The 21,885-nt window shown below is 36.3% G+C and overlaps 1 protein-coding gene across 1 annotated transcript in view; it reads right to left on the reverse strand.

The window, feature by feature from the left end:
- Positions 1-7,976: 7,976 nt before the first annotated feature.
- clvs2 (clavesin 2) overlaps positions 7,977-21,885 on the reverse strand; it is a 50,478-nt gene continuing 36,569 nt past the window's right edge. The window contains exons 3-5 of the mRNA XM_030128045.1: positions 18,059-18,169; positions 15,609-15,841; positions 7,977-11,874 (exon numbers count right to left, since the gene is read on the reverse strand). Coding sequence (XP_029983905.1) covers positions 11,781-11,874; positions 15,609-15,841; positions 18,059-18,169 — 438 coding nt within the window. The 3' untranslated portion in view covers positions 7,977-11,780. The remainder of the gene's footprint in view (positions 11,875-15,608; positions 15,842-18,058; positions 18,170-21,885) is intronic.

Here is a 21,885-nt window from a genome sequence, read left to right on the forward strand (position 1 = left end):
TGAAACAGAGCATGTGCAGAAGGGAGCATGCTGTTTTGGAGAATGGAACAATACTGGGCAGAGTTCAGTAACAGAGTGATTCTTAATGCAATCTATCACAAATGAATGCAATGTCCAAAACTTTTTTTCCCCACCACTGTACATGTCTGCCTTGCAGCTATTGTTTTTCCCTTAATCAAAAACAGAAAGAGTGACTTTGCAGGAAAAACTATCAAAGAAACGTGCATGAAGTTGTAACAGTCGTGGTTATGGTGCAGGTAGATGCACACTTTGAATCAACAGAGGAATTTATTAGACAAAACTACACCTAAAGGGATATCCAGCTAGTCCATCAGAAAGAACACAAAGGGGACATGAGGAGTTCTGAAACCACAGTAGACATGGACAAGAAATAAGGCTGGCCAGTGAGACATTAACTGACAAGAACCAAACTGAAGGTGTGTGTTATATATAGACTGTGTGATGACTGAATGCAGAACAGGTGAGTATGGGTGGAGACAGGACCAGAGGAGGGAAACTGCAGAGTGGACACAGGTGACACACAACAGGACTGATGGACACACAACACACAGGTGAAACTAATGAATGCAAAGAACCTGACAAAGACCCACAAGGAGGCGACTTACAAAATAAAAACGGACACAAAACATAAACCATGACAGCAATAGTGCAACCATATTGAGCTACAAGCATATATTTTTGTGAGTGTTTGTGTTATATTTTGAGGATTAATTACTTTGGACACATTGTAAAGTCTCCATGGTTTGTTGGTTTTGTGATTTTTTTGTTTATCCCTGTTTGATTCTTCCATGACAGCACAGTATGCAGGAAATCAAGTGCATTAGTTAAGGCAAAAACTGAGCATTCTGCTACTTTTTCTATATTAAAGGTTTCTATGTAGTATTGATATTCTGAATTCTAAACGGAAGGTGAAATTACAAATTAGAACACACTTAGGACTACAAACCCACAAAACAAATCAATGTTATGTATACATAACATTGATTTGTTTTGTTATCTACACACTGTATCACTCATTGAATTAAGCATAAAACTCAGTTTACACACATCTGTATATGATATCATCAAGTTTTCTTCTTCAAACTAAAACGCAAAGCTGGTTATTTTGACAGTAAATCAAAATAATGTTTACATGCTGGGTTAGCTAATAGTTCACGTTATAGCTCTGTTAGCTTAGCTCAGTTTTTAGACAGAAAACAGACAGTAAAACCACAAATCACGTCTCTGTTTTCTGTCCAGTTTGTGTTGTCAGTAGCTGCACAAAACATCTGTTTAGAATTGTCCAAACAAGGTCAGAGCCTGAACTGTTGCTCAACAAAGGTGAACTTAACAAAGATAATAACATCACTTAACCCATAAAGACCCAAACATCCACTCATGACCAGAATCATTTACTGATATAAAATGTTAAATACCTGTTGATCCACTAATCCTACAAATACATGTAAATAATTGGTGTAAAATGTAGTTTGTCATTTTTTCATGGTCATCAGATATGACCCATTTGGACGTTCAGAGGATCCGTAGTGAATGTGGAAACACCGTCATCTTCTACAACATTGATTCACCATGGAGTTGGATCAATGACAGTGGATGGAGACACTTGATTTATGTTCAGTTAATGATATGTTTTGCACAAAAAAAAATCACTTTTTCTTCAGTTTTCTCTGTTTTTGATATAATAACCCCCAACTTTAATCTGATCTTTGATGAACATCTACATTAGGGGTGTCCAAATCCAGTCCTCAAGGACCAGTATCCTGCATGTTTTAGAAGTGTCCCTCTTCTTGCACACCTGGAAGCCATTACATTATCAGGCTTCTGCAGAGCATGAGGATGAGTTGATCTTTAATTGACAGGTGTGCTGGAAGAGGGAAATATCTAATGCCCTGTTTCCACTGCGTGGTATCGGCTCGACTCGCCTTTTTGCGTTTCCATTACGAAAAAGGACCTGGAATCTGGTACCCGGGACTATTTTTTTGGTATCACCACCGCCGAGGTTCCAGGACTGAGGACCAGATACTAAAATGTGACGTGTAAACACTGCAGACCACTGATTGGTCAGAGAGTTTTCTCTGTGACCCACCGTTTTACAAAAAACATGCGTAAGTGGACAGTAAATATAGCGGTACATTAACCCACATGATAACAGCCCAAAACTACACCATGGTCTGTCCAGGAGATTCAGTCTTTGGTGGCCGACGTAAAAATTCAGACGAGACAGCATGCAACGAGCGAGTTTATCAGTAACTCTCTGAACAGACGACACGGAAGTAACGCGCCGCATCGCTATGACGACCAGGTACTGTAAAGTCGGTAGTATCTTGTAATGGAAACGGTCTCCAGGAATACCGAATCGAGCCGAGCTGGGTCGAGCTGGTTCCATGTAATGGAAACGCAGCATAAGACATGCAGGATACCGGCCCTCGAGGACCAGGTTTGGACACCCCTGACTACATGATCAGTGAATTAAATATAGGAAAATATATGACTTTCCCTTAAAAATGCAAAATACAGAGAATAATCTTACAGTAAATACTGATAAAGGTTAAAAATAGAAGAAAAGTCATTTGGAACTAACTCCAAAATTGGTGCTGGGTGTTTATGGGTTAATAATTTAATACCTCCATAAGACACATAATCAAACTCACCCATGTGGAAGAAACGCTAACATTTGAGCATCAAACTCCATTCTTTTCATTTAGAGCTGTGTCCAGTGGTGAAAACAACTGCAGTGCTTCAAGTTTTTATCACTTTTTCATTTTCTTTGACTCTGTAAGTTGTTTTTCTTCTCCAATCTCTTCACTTTCTGACGTTTTGGTCAAAGTCCCTGTGGTGTGAGTTTCACCATGGGAGGTTAATAGAGTGACTCACTACTTCACCTAAACCTAAACTAATGGAGGCTAGGATGTCAACTTGGAAGACATTTCATCTCTCTAAAATGTGTTATCATTCCTTCCTTCTGGTGAAGATAAAATCGGAGAGAAATTGGAAGCGACATGTTGGAAAATAGTTGTGATTGGAAGGAAAAGTCTGTTTTTGTCTCAGTGAGGCTTGTTTTTGTCTGTAACACCTGCTTTAGTTTAAGAAAACATAATTAAAGGCAGAGTTCAATCCTCTTAAATACGAAATAATCTGAATAACGATGGAAGTGATGAGACACAAAAACAAGAGACACAATGAGAAAACGTATGTGTGTCCATATTTATTTTGCTTGTTTTACATAATGCATTTCAGCAAATTGCCTTTGAGGACATTTATACATTTAACACCTGCTAACTGCACTGTTTTGCTCCTATAATTTACTGGCTCTCCATAATAACTTTAACACAGTTCGGTTTTGAGTTGGGTCTCCCTACAGCTCCTACAGTAACTATACAATCAAAGTACAGCGATATGAAACAGAAAGGAAAGTAATGCATTCATTTTCAGAGAATATCAATCATCAAAACATGTCATTCAGTGTCCAAATGATCCGAGCACAAATACCTATTGATCAGAAACAATACATTACATATAAAACAGAATAGGTGGCTTTGGCTGAGAAGAATCAATAAATCAATCATTAGTCAAAGGTGGAGAAAAATCAATCAAAACTGTGAAGAGGTGTAATGGAGATCCATCATTTTATGGAAAACCAATCAGATAAAGATAATTTATGGTTCGATTCTTCATGTCAGAAAAAGGTTTGTGATTATTTCATGTCATTTTGAAACAAAGCTCTTGATACGAATACTTTCTTCCTCTTAAGCTGTAAATTAAACTGCATCTTGTGTCATCACTGCCTCGTCTGGACAACAGAAAAGCCAAAGACGTTTGCATCGTTGAAACCAGAAACAGAGATTTTTATAACCTTATAGTGTTAAACATATGAAGCAGATGAATTCATACAACATGTGCATCTTGTTTTCTGTAAATGATGACAATTTCTGCTTTCAGTTTGCACAAAATATTCCACAAAATCTGTCCTTTAGTTGGAAAAATGCCCCAACTGTGAAGCCTTTCAGTTTGATATGTCTGCCAACCACATTTGGCAACGTACTGGAGGTCTGCTGGGGATCATTTCTGCAAAGATTACATCTAAATTTATCAAGATAGAAGTTAAAATGTGGAGAACATCTGAACATTTGCTGTTTTGCTTTTCAGACGCCTTCTTAAATGTGCAACTGAAAAAGAAGTGCAGACTTGAACACATACCTGAAATACAAAGACATTTTAAGATGAATATTTTACTTCCTTATAAATAAACACCAGGCAGAGGCTGTTTTTCACGTTAAAATGACGACAGCGCTAATACTTTAGAGTGTACGTCATGAAAAAAACAAGACAAAATGAATAAACATGAAGTAGTCGCAACTCCTGACCCACAAACAGCTTTTTTCCTCTGCTTTCGAACCCATCGGATGGTAGTTGGTGCACACAGGTAGGTTCAGTGTTAATAAATTCATCCATTGTAATTTGTGGTTTCTCGTCCATGTTAATGAACACAGTCTTAATATTTTTGTAAGCAACTACGTCAGGGGTCTCAGACATGTGGCCCGGGGACCAAAACCGGCTCGCCAAAAGGTCCAGTCTGGCCCATGGGATGAATTACACTGAAGATATTAACAATCAAGGGTGGCAAACTCATTTTAGTTCAGGTTCCACATTCAGATCAATATGATCGAAAGTAAAATAATAACATAATAACCTATAAATAGTCCCAACTCAATTTAAATTTTTCTAGGTTCTAGGTTCAACTGTATAGTTTTGCTCTTTTGAACCAAAGCTAGTCCAGTTGAACCTTGAAGAACTACTAAGAAGAACAATGACCTGTGCAAAGGAGAAACTGAATGAGGAATTGTTCTTATTTTAATTCCAAACTCCAAATTTTTCGCAATATTATACCTGTTACCACATGTTTGTGTAACATTGTGCGTAATGCACTTGTACAAATGATAAGTTGAGGCATATTATTGTTAATAGTGTTTTTTCAGGTTATTCACATAGGATAGTTTCTAAATGTAAATATTTTCACAATTTAATGTTTTTATGACACTAAAACAAAGAGAAAACGTAATCATAGGTTATGATGCTATTACTTTACTAGTCCAGCCCACTTGAGATCCAATTTGGCTCAATGCGGCCCCTGGAAGAAATGAGTTTGACACCCCTGAACTAAGTGGAGCTTGAGTTGGGATTCTTTTACTTGCTAAACAATGTTTCGTCTTCTTTTGTATGTGCATTTTGGTACATTCTGTTGAGTTGTGTTTGCAGTTCATTCCACTTTAGCAACAACTCTGTATTTTTTCTCCATAAAGTTGCACTCTAAAAGGCAGTTTATCTCCACATATGTCTTCTTGATGCTAATTATTTTAAAAGGAAAACACATTTGACGAAGGCACAAGGCTTTTCTTCTCAACTTATTGCATTACTTGGCCACATCTCAACTCCAAGTGCTGACCTTTTTGGATATTACAACTCTAAACAGGTTTTTGCAAACTACTGAAGCTATGATTATTTTATTATGAGTGATTTTAAGTCTGCAGTCTGTTGGCTTTGTGTTTCTTCATACATAACACAACATAAATCTGAATTTGAATCTGGTTAAAGTAAATAATATAGTGGTATTAGCTAAATAAATAATTTGTACAGTGACATCAGACAGATATTAAAAGCAAATAATCGAAATTTCTTGGGAAAACTGCTGAAGAAACAAAAAAATTTGGTCAGTTTTTTAGGATGTCAGAGTCAAAAGGTGAGAAAAAACAGTAAAAGACCTCCAGTAGCACAGCCAAAAGTGTGACAGCAGACAAACTTAATCAGAATGAAAGCATCTGAAGTGTATTAAGCCAATATTAATCAGCTGGAAAGACTAACAGCACACAGAGAACATTCAAAATGCTGGATTACTTAAATAAAAACAGACCTTAACTTCATACTTTTGTTTACAATTCATACAATATTTATCTGTTACCTAACTGTAATAAAATAATGTAAAAAAAAAAAAAAAAAAAGAACCCTTAAATGCGCAGTAAAGAGCAAACATCACTCAGTTAAAGTACATTTGTAATAAAATTAAATACAATAATCATCTGTGTTTCAGTCCCTCTACATACAGAACAATAAGCTGCAGAACAAAACAAAGCAGTCCCTCTGAAACCACTTCACTCATAAAAATAACAACAAACTTGCAGGACATAAACTTATTTAAGCAGGTTTCAAGCAGAATACAGGTGGTATTATTATGTAAACTTTGTATCCTAATAACTGGAAGCATCTACAGTGGCTGTGTGTGCAGACATGTGTATCCCTGTTGGTATATGAATCCTGATGTCGCAGCAAGAGTTAAAATAGTCAAAAACAATTCCTCATATATACTTAACACAACGCAGGCATATGGACTAGCATGTATTTCAGCTTTGACTGTCGTTTCTGTTACGCTAATGGTTCATCTTTCACTCCCATTTTGTGAATTTGTTAAAAAAAATCTACTGTTATGCAACTTCAGAGTCAAACGTGTAATTTCCCACATAGTGAATTGAAGAATTTTACAAAGAATAACTGACACATGGACAAATTCAGAACATGATTGAATACAGGACATGTTTTTCCTCTTTTTTTTTTCTTGTTTTTTTTTTTTTGGTGAAACAACTTCTTCTAAGGTAATCAGTGGAGTGCATCAAGCAGAACTGAACTGTGAACTGAGTGTGAGGAGATGATTGTCATTATCACAGGAGCTGCGTCACTATAAATAAGGATGAGGTTATGATTTTGGGATATTAGAAAAGGACATTATGAATACGAGAGGGTTTTATGAAGAACTGCATCTTATTTGGTTCAATAAGTCGGCATCCTGCTCTGCTACTCTGGTCGGAAAAAAGAAGATTGACAGGATAGAACACAAATACAGTTTCTGTCGATGTTTCTTGGTAAATTGAGTTTGGTCTAGACCTCTGGAAATGGATAATGGCCTTAATGGCCCAACTAGATCACCAGAAAAAAGTATGCATCCGTAAACTATAGATATGTATAATGCCAATGTAATTTGTCATTGCAGGATCTGCTTTTTTGCTCATCCTCAAAGGGCAGGAGGCAGTTTGAGAGGATGGACAATGCATGACATTAAAGTCTTTTCCACCAAAGACTGATTTTTACATCCTGACATCTGTAAATATTTAGGTTTAGGGAATAAAAGCACGTTTGGAAAAGATCATGGTTTGGTTTAAATATTAAAACAGACATTAGTCGCTTTTCCATTGTCCCTCATATTGGGAGGCACATATGAATTCACCTAATGGAAAAATGACAATTCGCCAAAACTCTTGGTTTTGATGAAAAGTTTTTGTGCTGGTAACAGGTGGTTTTTCAGATGTAGAGAAATTGGTATATCATGCAAAACTGCAATGGAAAGACCTTTTTCTGCAACTAGAGTCACGTGAACAACAAAAAAAAAAGGATGTTGACAGATATTAAAACAAGTGAAGAAGAGTTTTAAAAGAAATGTGGTGCGGTATGTGTGGACACAACAGGAAACTGGATCATTTTTTAATTTAGTACAGGATAGAGGGGTAATATACAAAAATTATGAATATATCTATAAATCAATGTGATATTTATGTTAGTCGCCATGTTTATGGAATGACTTCTCATGTCATTGCATTTGTGATTTAATGGAAAAACCAAATTTACGCACTTCTGTTTTTTGACGTTTAGTAAATACCAGTAAAGTTTTGCACAGATGTCTGATGGAAAAGCCACTAGTGTCCAAATCCAGGTACCTTTCCCTAAATGACACCAAGTGCTGTCAGTGCCTAAACCTAAATGTTAAACCACTGTTTTTCTTGCAAAATAAATTAAGAAGCATGAAATCTTCTGCCACTTGCAGAGCTCAACATAACACTGGTGGTTAGCTCAAAGGGAAATACTGTTTTCTAGCAAAAAAATATGACTTTACTGGTGTGAAAAGGAAGAAAATGAAGACCTCCACCAACAAAATATGGGATATAAGATAATCACTCAATCCCAATTTTGTAATATTCCCTGATTTTAAGTGTTTGTTGTGATAATGGACAATTTCTTTCTGCCCACATGGATGTTAATACCATCACTGCCTCATTTTAACCATAGAAAAACCCTACATAAACAGTATAAAGTGATTTAATCATATGTAAGAATGTTGATATGACATGTTTTTAGTTCAAAAACACTGATGTTATACATATCTATCAGCAGAAATGCAAAGAATTTTTCTGGTAAATGGGTTTGAAGACCACTGTTCAGACAAATGAATAGATTTCTCCCCAAGTCCACCAAGCAGAAGACCCTACGTCTTTTAGCCCCAGAACATTTAGCTATATTTATTCAGAAAATGCAGAAATAAAAGGGGTGGACAAGGGGAATTAATTGTGCAATGATGGTGAGTTTGATGCTTAAAATGTTAATTTATCCTTAAAATCACATCACAGACTTTAAGACCTCTAAGAAATGTAAAAGCAGTTTGAGATGAGAAGAAATCCTAATCATACAAGTGATTGATTTTTACTTATTTCTTTTTCTAAGTCCAGCATTCTGTTAAAGAACAAGCCTCAAACAGACTGATGACACATTTAATGTAAAGGACAGCATCATCGACATACTGTATTTGACAGCTTTATCTATCCGTCAAAGTCTGCTTTAAACATTTGACCCAAGTCTAAGTCGACTGCATGCGGGGAACAGCCTCTGAGCTGTTCTAACTGGGCTTGACATGTCATGTGCGCTGGTGTGATAGTTTAGCATTCAAGCTGTCTGCTCCCGTTGCAGCCGGCCACCTCACGCTTCCTGCCCGCCGGCCGTTCTCTGATCTGCTCGGCTGTCTGCTTGGCAGCCTGACTGGCTTTTTCCTCCGCTCCTCTGCCCATCATACCCACAGTTTTCCCCCCTTCTCTGCTTCCCTGTCTTGCTCTTGACATTTGGTTGTCGTTCTTTTTGCTTGTCATAACACAAACCTGCAGCCTAAATATACACCTTCAACTCCTGCCAGTGTCGTACAGAAGGAGGTTTGAAGGAAAAGTGAAAGAAGTGAATGGAAAAAAGCTCTTAGTGCATCTACACTGTGGCGACTGCAGCAGCAGCGTCTCTAACAACTGTATTTAAAGTAAAATCTGACTGTATCATAATAAAATACTGCACTTTAGATACATAAAAATACTATATGGAAGTAAGATTTAACACAGCTTAACACAGTCTTTTTTTAAAACATCTCCCACTGAAAACACTAACCCAGTCTCCCAGAAATTAAGTAAATTTAGAAATAATATGCAACTCCAATTATATTTAGTTACATTTTGCTCCAGTTCTGATCAGAGAAGGATAAGTAAATATACTGTACATGTATATATAAAATCCTAGTCTTTGACACCACACAGAACTTATCACATGTGCTATAGCAACAAGTTCCTCCTAAAAGTGAAATAAGACAAATGGTTGTTCAGGCCAAGTAAGTGATGAGCCAAGTCCTATAAACCTCTGATGTGATCAAGTCCAAGCCTCATAAATGAACACAAACCTTATAAAAGTGTCTTAATGCTGGTGTCACAGCTGATAATGTCAAGTGATTTTTCAGCTCTGGCAGAAAACACATTAAATATGTTTTCTGTCAACAATTTATATTTACTGAGGATCAACAGTTTTGCAATTTAAGTTTCAGTATGTAAGATTTGCAGATACAAGCTCCTTTTCAAGCTCTACATTGCCTTCATCCATAGTAACAACCAGATTTTTCCATCTTATATCACCAAATTCTGAGCAACAGCGAGAAGCACAGGTGCAACAACCAACAGCCGACATGTAGTTTGCGACAGTGCAAAAGTTAACAAATACATGACCACTACAGGAAGAACTTGTTATTGTGCCATCCATCATGCATCCCCAAGGCTTGAATGGATGAAGACTTTGGGTTTTCAGTCTATGGCATCCACAGGTAACATAAAACATGTCTTTTATGCTTGTCTGTAGCTGTTACAGTATGTGGCATAAGCTACCATTACTGTAGAATTAGCATTAGCAAACAAACAAATGACAACACAACCTTAATGTTAGCAAACACACATGGTAATCTTACATATTGACCCTTTAACAACTACGCTGACCCGTTGCCTATTATGGCCACAACAGTTGCCGCGATAAATGTTTCCAATCTCAAACAAATGAAACATTCGTTAAAGTCAAAAACTGCCCTTTACAAGTTTGCGATACCTGACCGATGAGCCCTTTATTCAATTACATCTACCTATTTGGCAGGATCACACCTCCTGCAAGTGATGGGATGAAGCAAAATGTAAAACAAGTCATGTTACGTTGTGAATCAAAACATAACTGGAGTTGCAGTGTGGTTATACATTAGCAAAAACTGGGAGTATTTCAGAATTTCACTATTTTTCAGGTTTATAACTAATTTCCATGTGCTGTCAGAAAAGAGTTTTCTCCCAAACAGCATTTTCATGATAAGTTATTGTATGTTGTGGCTGAATCCAACCAAAAAGAAAAAAAAGAAGCAAAAATCATCATCTTCTTGTACTTAAATAACTCTGGAAGTTAGTTTGTCTTCAGCTCTAAATCTTTGTGCATAGGACGAACTCAATCTTTAACAGCGTCAGCAAATTAATAGCGTGAGGTGTTCAAAAACGACTTATCTGAGCAAATTTATAATCTATTCATAAGAAAGTAATTTCAGCTGGAATGTTAAACACTACTAATGCACTAAAAATGATGAAATAAATTGATCTGCAACTGGAAGGAGGCAGATATTAATTCATTAACATTCATACAAAATGTAAATGATGTAAAACATATAGTCATTCAATGCTTAATTCTTTAAATGATGTAATACTGACATATCTTTGAACATTTCAGGAGAAAGATTGTTAATAAATATAACAAATTTACCACAAAGTCACATAAAGAGGACATACGTTGGAGGCTTTGACATCCCACACATTAGATTTTCCAAATACCGGAGCGTTTTGGTCGTGTGATGGCCTTCTGCAGGAGAACAAACGTGATTCATCCTTCAAAAAGATCCTCCAGCTCTGTATTTTCAGGAAGGCAGGAGAAATGCTGTGTATTGCGTAAGATATGTGTCAAAAAGGAGAGAAAGAAAACAGGAAAATCAGATGAACAATAGAGCCAACTCTTAGCGTAAAGGGGGGGTTTGCTTTTCCAGTCGATAACTGGAGCGAAACTGAAAGTTCAAATATTGATTTGACAGGAAAGAAACCCACGACCTTCCTGCCAGTTTGGGTCCAGGAGGTTGTCACTTCAGCTAATCCTGAGCCGTACGTCTTCAAATTACTGTACAAAGAAGAATAAAAGATCTGCAGCTCAGGGTCGGTGGTTCCCAAGCCCCCTGTTAAAGTCTGATTTAACACCGTGGTCAGTTTTTAGGTTTTTTTTTACATCATAGGAAAACATTTTCGCACAGCTCTGTCTCTTTGTTTTTGTTCTTCAGTCTCTCCTTCTGCTTCCTGGATTGATTAAAGATGTTACATTTACAGTTTTTGGAATTGGCACTTGACAAATAGCTAAATAAATATATGAAACACCATCAGTAGCTCTTAAGATGCCCCCCCCCCCTTGTCTTGGGTCTCAGTTTGTCTGCATGTCCAACGTGTCCAACATCAGTGGCAGCATTTTCTGGAGGAAGGTGTCGCTTACAGAATGTGCACAGAGACGTCAGTGTGTTTGTGTGTGTGGATATACTGATTTGGATACGCTTCTGGGCTGTCAGTATGTGTGTTTTAGTCCAGCGAGAGCAGCGGCTGCATGTTGTCTTCTTCGCTTTTGACTTTGTCGGGTCGTTTCAGGACCCCGGGCTCCACCACCGACTGAGACCTGCACAGACACAAGACCATCCATCATTAGAAACAGTGTGAAGTAGAAGCATTCACAGATGTACACTGGGTAAAAACCTGTATTTGCATGGTAACAGTAAGAAATGCACCGTGTCCAGGAATAATAACCCCTTTCCACCAACGTTCCCACGAACTTTTATTACCATTGATTTATTTACCTGGGTAAAAGACTTCCTGGTAATCTGTATGTTTTATGTTTCCACCACGCCACAAAGTTCTGGGAAATTTATTCAAATCATTCATTTTCTGAACCCACTTTATCCTCAGTAGGGTTACCAGGGTCACTGGAGCCTATCCCAGCTACTTATGGGTGAATTTAGATTAACCAGTTAACCTATCAGTGCATGTCTTTGGATGGTGGGAGGAAGCTAGAGTACCCGCAGCGAACCCACGCAGACACTGGGAGAACAAACTCCACACAGAAAGGTCCCACCCCCATGGACTGGAATCAAACTGAAGACCTTCTTGCTGTGAGGCATGAGTGCTATCCACTGCACCACCGTGTCGCTCAAATCAGTTTGCTCAATATGTTAATAAGTAAATATGCTCAGTGACGTCCAGGTTCTTTTGAGTGTATTTACTGAATACAGCGTGTTAGGATGGATGAACAAGTTATTGCAATGCATTTATAGGAGTGAGATGAATTCACTCCTAAGCTCAAAAGATCATATTGGGTAAATGGACCTCCTTGTCTGTCCACTTCTCCTTGCTCTCATTCTCATCTTTTGCTCCATTTTCCAAACAATGAAACACGAATGAAATGAAGTTCGTAAAAATGGAATCAAAAATTTTGCAGCTGCACACTGACTTAAACATTGTGGGTGAACGTAAGTATGGAACACTGCAAGTGTGTTCCACCAATCAGTGTTCTTCAGCACACATCCCCACCCCTTCAGAATTCTGGGAATCTGAAAAATCCTATCCCACTATTAGGAACTTTTTCTGGGAAGAGTTAGGGGTTGAGGGTAAAGTTTTTTACCTGAAAATTTAAGTGGAAACATGCCCAGGTTTTTGAAATTCCTAGTAGTTCATGGTGTGGAAAAGGGGCTTATGTTGTACATAAGTATAACAGCTGATGGACATTTGACAATGTCAAATATCACTAGTTTTCTTCTAAATAAAATGTTGACATTAGAGAAAGTTTGGTTATAAAGTGTAATGTCAGTGAGATTAAAAAATGTGGTTATAATGGAAGTCAATAGAGCATTTTTGTCCACAAGGGTAACCAGAGGGAGTATCTGACACTACAGAAAAAACACTAATGACATCAAATCAATTTCTTTGCTAATCTTTGACATATCCAAGGGTCTAATCACCACCAATGTTTCATTCGCCTATTATTTATTATATGGAAAATATTCAACTTTTTGTGGGGTTTTTTTTGTAATCAACCACTCAGAATTCAAGTAATTAAACTGGAATTTAAAGGGTTAAGATCCTGAAAATTGTTGAATGGTTGGTACCTTTGAGCAGGGCTCATGTTATTTAAGAGATTTCTGAAAAAAAGCCACAAAAAAAAATAATGCTATATGATGATTTTATAGCTGTTTTTGTGTGCATGTACATGTTTGCCATGAAGGTAACCAGAGGGTGTACACCTGTCTGGGTAAAAAACACCAGATTTCAAAAATACAACTAAAAAGAAAAGTTACTGCCCCATGCTAAAATCTGCAACAGCCAAAATGATCATGAAATGAAAAAGAAGAGAAAAATGTACAAAAATGCCTGAGGAGGACCTAAGGGTTAAGTGCTTTGCTCAAGGGTGCATCAGCTGACAAATTCTCTGCCAGTTTGATATCCGGGGAATTGAACCAGCAACCTGTCTGTCACAAACCACTACTTCAACCTTCTCTGCCTCAAGTGTCTGCAAAGTACTTGGGTAGTGTAGTGGTTGGCACTTCCACCTCACAGCTGAAGGTTGTGTGTTTGATTCCCAGTTTAAAAAGAGCCTTGTATTGAGTTTGCTTGTTCCTGTTTTTCTCATGATCAAAACCAGGTAAATGTGGGTTAAATCTCCTGTCAGTACCCTTCACTAAGGCTATAACTGGTACTAACTTTGAGTCATTTATTCAGGGTTCCCACTCTTTCCCTGAAATTATTTTCCAGGACATTTTCAGTTTCTGCAGAGACAAGTTATCACATCATACACTAATATATTCCCCTGTCCCCCTCATTCTTTGGAAGTGTTCTTTTCTACAGTTGGAACTTGCATTTACCCAGATTGTTTCTATGTTTATTACTCAGGCATTTGATGTGCAGTCTATGGCTATAATTTATCTATGAAAAATAATTATGACAAACGTATCATAGAATGATGCAAACGCACCCACAGATAACAGTGTAGCATTTCATTAGCCTGACAAACTCAGTTGGGTTTCTCCCAGCTCAACTTTCTCTTCTGTCTTCCTTTCTCTTCTGCACTTCCTCTAAAAATATTTGTATATTTTCAGTGAATCAATGAAAAACAATTTCCTTTGTTTCATCTCAGTTTATGCACACAAGGCAGGGAGAGGATAGATAATTTTCCAGGACAGCTTAACCGTTTCCAGGACATTTCAGGTTTCCAGGATGTGTAGGAACCCTGATTTATTATATTTCTGATATTAATTTGATGATCTTCCTTAGAAAAACAATGTTATAGTAAATAGTGTGAATATGCACAAACCTGTAAACAAACAGATGTATTATTACTATACTGGGTGTATCTAACTGACTGGTCAAATAACTAATTAGTGTGTATTGTGTTTCTCTGCAGGACCATGCAGACATCTTGTGTGTGTTTGAGGGAATGAGTCAGCTGATAATAGCCAATGTCACAGTGAATCATACTGCCATGTGGCCTATAGGGGGAAATGATACGCCATGAAATGTCAAACACACTCACAAATGATGCCTTTATGGATGAAAAGATTTTGTCTCCACACCAGACAAACAGACTTTACCATAAAACATAGTTAGTGGAATCAGGTGTGTTTACATTTATGAAATAAATAAATAAATAAATAAATATATAGTGTTTATGTATTAAAACTCCTACTGTAATTGATAACAGGAAATATAATGAATTGCAGAACTGTGTAAAACAAAAAAACAAAACTTTCATCAGCTATCTTTACCAGTTGATTTAGCACGTAGAACATTTAGTAACAGAGAAAATGTGAAACATCCTCTTCAGCGGAGGATGATAGAGAGAGTGGGTGGTGGGATATGAAGATGAGAGAACCACAATAAGATAATATCTACACATTAATTATGCCAAGATAACACACAATTAGACTGACAATGTCCTGATGCTGATATACTAATAAATGCTATATAAAGTGATGTATAATAGGATTATGAAGTGGTTTGGTTCGTACAGACGTAGTTACCTCCACCAGGAGGTATTGTGATGGCTTTGCTTTGTGTGCGTGTTTGTTTGTTAGCAAGATAACTCAAAAAGTTATGGATGGATATTCAAGAAATTTTCAGGAAATGTTGATAGTGGCACAAGGAAGAAATGATTAAATTTTGGTGATGATCAGGGGGGGCCCACGGGGGCCCACTGATCTGCCTTGGCAGAGGTCTACGCTCTCCGAGTGCTTTTCTTGTTTATCTTGTTTCCAAAGAGACAGATATTTTAAATGAAGAAATCAATTTTGAAGCACATTTTTCTTTATAAAAATCTGCTGTTGTGGTGCAAATGAAGAAGTAAATCCACCCGTAAATACTGACCTCTTCATTGTTTTTGGGGACAGATTTTTCTCCAGGTCTCTCTCCAGGTCTTGTACTGACAGCGTATAGGACTCCGGGCAGTAGTCCGTCTCCTCATCGTAGGCGTGGTCCAGTAATGTTCGCGCCCACGTGCCCATATCATATGGCGGCATCATCCCTCCGAGCTCTGATGGCAAGATCTCAGGATGGATGAGCTGATGGAGGCTGTTCAGGTTGTTACCGTGCATGAAGATCTGGATAAGGAACAGAAAAACAAGACAGTGTAATGATATTCTCCCTCAGTTTATGTTTTTATGCAATAGCTTTCACAAATGTGGCTCATTTTTTCAAAGCCAAAGGAGACAATACTTGAAGGTCAACATCTCGCTTCAAATTAAAGTCTGCATTTAAAACATAATTGCATTTTTTCCAACAAAATAATCCACACATGCTTTTGAATGACTCAAAGCAACAAAAACACAATGATGCACAGGATAGAAAACACTAGTGCCTTTGTTTTCTACCTTTGGATTTTTCTCATATAGGCTTTTGTGAAAGTTTGAACAGTAAATCTACTCATATTTGTACGAAAACAAAAATAGAAGGGCTTAAAATCAAATGTAATGCATGTGGTGGATTTATGGATCCTGCCAAGCAGTGTCATCTCTGGATGGACACCAGGGAAAATATCATCCTGATATTATCTAATAATTCTTGATCCCCGTTATGTTCTAGTCCTCACTGCTCTTTTACTGTGACTGGTGTTCAGTTATTGTTGTAAAGAGTAAGTGCTTCCAAAAGTATAGGTTGCTAGTTTTAGATGTGTTAGCAGTTTTTGCAGTGTTTTCAATGATTGCAAGAGACTGTATTTTTTATATGAATGCAGCTGCTTGGTATTGATATTGTTTTTGGATATAAGTTTCTACTAGTACTTGTATTCTATGATTATTAAACTATATATACATACTATTGGTTTTCTGTTACTTTGCCACTTGTTTCTACTTGTACTTTCCAAAGTGCATTTGCAATTTTTCACTACTGTTTTATAGTTATTGTATAGCTTTTTTAATTGCTTTTTTTATTGTGGTATTTTTTATGTGTGTATTCGCTGTTTGTGCTGCTTTTCTAATCTAATCTAATCTAAACATAAACAGAACGCAGAATTTTGCAAGAATTATGTGATTGTGAAAAAATAAAACATTTAAAAATCTCTTTGTGATTTTTCTTACTTTTTCTTGAACACTAACAGTGAGTCTTGAAGTTTGATGTCATTGTGCACCAATCTGAAAGCACATTTCTGTGCCTTACGCTGTTTGTAATTATATAATACACTAATTAAACTTTAATCACTACATGCATGTGAGATTTAGCCTGATTTTCAATCCTTTTTTTGGCTGAATGTGTTCCTCTACTGTGTTTTTTACTGTCTGAGGGCTGGTACAACTTTCTGCAAAGAAATAAATACTTATCCTATTACTATTACTAAAAGTGACCCAAATCTGATATCTTAAATCATCTGCCACTCAGATCTGTTTTTTCATAACAGTGTGAACAGCACAAATTACGTGGAATCTGGTCTGTCAAATTCTGATCTGGGCTAGAACCTCAAACTGAAACTGACCAGTGAGATTAGAATTCATGCACCTCACACATCATTCACATGCTGCAAAGTAATTCAGAATCAGATGCAAGATACACATGAATGAAGCAGTAAAATTGATGGAAAATATCAAATATAACAACAAAATACAAACAGGGACCTCTTTAATGCACAATGAATGTTCATTATTGCAAGCTACTTACATATTTTAAAGTAAAAGGAGGTTTTTGAATACACAACTTTTACTTGTAGTTCAGTATTTTCACTATGTAATAATACTTTTACTGAATAGGAATTATCTGAACAGTTTTAACTCCACTGGCTTTGCATTGGTGCTGATCACTCTTCAGACTCTGAACAAAGAAACTGTGACTTGTTAATCTGTCTTTTAAACTGACTAACATCATATGTGTAAACGGTGGAATAATTCAAAGGGATCCAAGATGACTTGCTTCTTACAGCTGCAGACCTGCTGTAGTCAACAGAGTTCCTAATAAACTGAACGCAACAAAGTTCTTTTTCTAAAGTAAGTTCCCATGTGGCACAACCAGAAGGAACAGGACTGTGACTCTTTGTAGCAATGGAATTAATGCTCTTTGTGCTGATTCAAATGATGGTTTGTGTACACCGAATTGATGGTGATTGATTTCAAACTTGACTGGTATTGGAAGAGAGTTATAATACTTATAGTGGATAAGCGAGGAGAAATCTTGTTATTTTTATTACAGTATGGACATTGCTGAATGTTATGTGAGGTCTTTTGGTTCAAAAAGTTCTTTAATTATTTAGATTATTTATTTATTTATTTTTTATTTTACTTTTCTAGTCATAGATCTGAGATTGTGTGTTTGAAAAAGAATCATTTGCTCACCCTCTTCCTTGTTTTGTCTTTGAGGAAGGGTCTGATGACGGTGTAGAGAGCGTGGATGTACCAGGGCTGGTTCACAAAGTGGATTCCTCCAAACCTGGCAGGAAAACTGTCCTGTAGGAAAAAGAAACCATACAATACAGGTGAATACAGAAAATAAATATACACTATTCATACTTCACAGCTTGGAATATACAGTACAGTGTAGTGTAGATAAGGTTAAGGTATATTCAGTTCAATACACTGTTTGTAACTAGAGGCTTAGAAATAGTGGAAACCACAATCACAGGTTTCTTTTTTTTTTTTTTTTTTCAGCTGTCATCCAATAAATGAAAAAATTGCCTCTGTGAATTTCCTGTCCCTTTTCATTAGATTATTTTTGTAAATGGCCTCTAATCTCATTGTCAATAGGAAATGGTCGGGTCTATTTAGGAGTCACCACATCACAGCACCTGAGGGAAATGAGTCCTTGTTCATTTGTTCACACAGGTCTGACACAATGTTTCCAAGAACGCAGGACACAATTATGATAATTACACTGCACTGTATGTGTGTGAGTCACCGTGTGGCTGTGGTCCAACGGTTTGCTGAGATTATATTCTGACATAACAGAGGTGGCTGATGAAAATGGCCCAGGGCAGACATTTATGTAAAAACGGTTGGCAGTCGGTGAGAGAGAACGGAGACAGTGAGAGCATCTGAGGTCAGTCCAGGTCAGGGTTTGACCACTATGATCGAGTCCTTGAGGCTGAAAGCGCTGCCTGTCCTTTTTCTGCTACAAAAGATACTCATTCAGCCAAGAGTAAAACACTGAGTAGGTTTATGTGAATATGTGTTCTTTAAGGTCAGGAGAGGATCTTTGGGAGTTTCATGACTTGTGCTCTCTTTTTTACTTTCAGGAAGGATTTAAAACCCAGAACACAGATTATTAGGGACCGAGCCGAGAGGGCTGGTAAAGTATGAGTTTTATGCTCAACTGTTTGTACAATTTCAAGTCACTCAAACCGATTCTGTCTGTCACACACACATATGCATACACACACAGTAGGCTTTTCAAAATAAAAGCCTCATTAAAAGATGATGGTGGTTTCAGCAGAGGGGCGCAGGTGTTCCGCAGGGATGAAAGGAGGACGGACGCCAAAGGGTGGGAGCTGGTGTCGGGACAAAGAGGTGTGAGTGGAGCTGAGGTGTCGACGGTCAAGGGAGGTGGAACGCAAGGGAGGCGGAACACATGGGGGTTGGAACGCCCAGTGCGAGGTCCCGCCCAATACTGTTTGCAGCTTTAATTTCTTCTTTCTATTTGATTAATCAATGAGACACAAAAAATTATACAGTGATTGGAACGAGACAAATGGATTCTTTATTTTAATGTGATTTATTTTGTAATAAAAACCATTAAAATCTATCTATCTCAGAAACACATGGAAATTAAAAACCTATACTGCCAATTTTGCAAAAACAGAACCAGGGTTATTCCCAAAACCTGGGCTACAAATGTATTTCTTCCCATCTTTAAAATAACAGTCCAGGTTTCATTAAATTGAGTGACAACAAAAGAATAAACCATGTTTATTCTTGGAAGATGATGAAGGTCCTCTGACTAGAATGATTTTCATCTTGTGGATGTGATTTATCATAATAATTTTATACTCTGCATATTTCAGTGGAAATAAGGTATTTTGCTGTTTAATTTACTGATGATGTAGCTGTTCATACAAGCTCAGAGTAAATTCACGTACGTTTGACTGTGGCGGTGGTCACTGATGACCCCCCTCAAAAATGGTTTTACATTGTCTGAAATACCTCACATATGACTAATTGATGCCTTCGGGATTGTTATATTGAAATGAAGAAAACTGAACTAAAGAGACTTATTGAATACTGAACACACATCCATCTACAACTTTGTCTTTTATCAAACTACATGAGTTATAGAAGTTCAACAACGTTGCAGAAGACGATGGTGTTTTCATGTTCACTATGGAGTCTCTGAACATCCAAACGGGTCATATCTGATGCCAATGAAAAGCTGAGAAACAGCATTTTACTTTATTTATTTACATTTATTTATTTACATATATTGATAGGATTGGTGATTCCAAAGTTATTAAACATTTTAGATCAGTAGGTGCTTTTGGTCCCCAGTGGCTGGTTAGGTGTCTGTATTTTTAACCGAATGACTTAAGACTTAGACAGACTTTATTTGTCATTCTAGATTTTACATCAAAAATGAAATGTTGATGCAGTTGGCTCAGCAGGCAGCAGCAATAAATACAAACAGACACCACATATACTGGATAATATATACAGGATAAAATAAATATGCATATAAAAACTATAAAATATGGAAGATAGAATAAATATGCACATAAAACTATAGCACACAGAAGATAGAATAAATATGCATATAAAACTATAGAATATAGGCGATAGAATAAATATGCATATAAAAACTATAGAATATAGGAGATAGAATAAATATGCATATAAAACTATAGAATATGGAAGATATAATTAATATGCATATGAAAACTATAGAATATAGGAGATAGAATAAATATGCATATAAAAACTATAGAATATAGGAGATAGAATAAATATGCATATAAAACTATAGAATATAGGAGATAGAATAAATATGCACATAAAACTATAGCACACAGAAGATAGAATAAATATGCATATAAAACTATAGAATATAGGAGATAGAATAAATATGCATATAAAAACTATAGAATATAGGAGATAGAATAAATATGCATATAAAACTATAGAATATAGGAGATAGAATAAATATGCATATAAAAACTATAGAATATAGAAGATAGAATAAATATGCATATAAAAACTATAGAATATAGAATAAATATGCATATAAAACTATAGAATATAGAAGATAGAATAAATATGCATATAAAACTATAGAATATAGAAGATAGAATAAATATGCATATGAAAACTATAGAATATAGAGGATAGAATAAATATGCATATAAAACTATAGAATATAGAATAAATATGCATATAAAACTATAGAATATAGAAGGTAGAATAAATATGCATATAAAAACTATAGAATATAGAATAAATATGCATATAAAACTATAGAATATAGAAGATAGAATAAATATGCATATAAAAACTATGGAATATAGAATAAATATGCATATAAAAACTATAGAATATAGAATAAATATGCATATAAAACTATAGAATATAGAAGATAGAATAAATATGCATATAAAAACTATAGAATATAGAATAAATATGCATATAAAACTATAGAATATAGAAGATAGAATAATATGCATATAAAAACTATGGAATATAGAATAAATATGCATATAAAAACTATAGAATATAGAATAAATATGCATATAAAACTATAGAATATAGAAGATAGAATAAATATGCATATAAAAACTATAGAATATAGAATAAATATGCATATAAAAACTACATTTCTCTGAAAAAAACAAAAAACAATTTTCAGTACTGAATATTGCACATTTATATTGCATGTTGAAACAGTCCTGTGTAGGTGAGGGTGGGTGTGTGAGGGAGGAGGAGGGGGGATAGCATGTTGAGTTCAGTCTTATGGCATGTGGAATGTAACTGTTTCTGAACCTGCTTGTGGAAGACACATTCACAGTCAGATAATTACATTTAACCACCAGCCATCAGAAATGTTCTAGTTTCCTTACCGGGGCGGCTGCTAAGAATATTCTCATATTACCTCTTGGTCATTAGGACCAAATGGCTGCGGCTCCAGAGTCATACACAGTGTTGGATATGAGCAGGTCATAAACCGTCTCGGCATATGCATAAAA

Source organism: Sphaeramia orbicularis, chromosome 24 (genome assembly GCF_902148855.1).
Source record: "Sphaeramia orbicularis chromosome 24, fSphaOr1.1, whole genome shotgun sequence".
Taxonomy (NCBI): Eukaryota; Metazoa; Chordata; class Actinopteri; order Kurtiformes; family Apogonidae; genus Sphaeramia; species Sphaeramia orbicularis.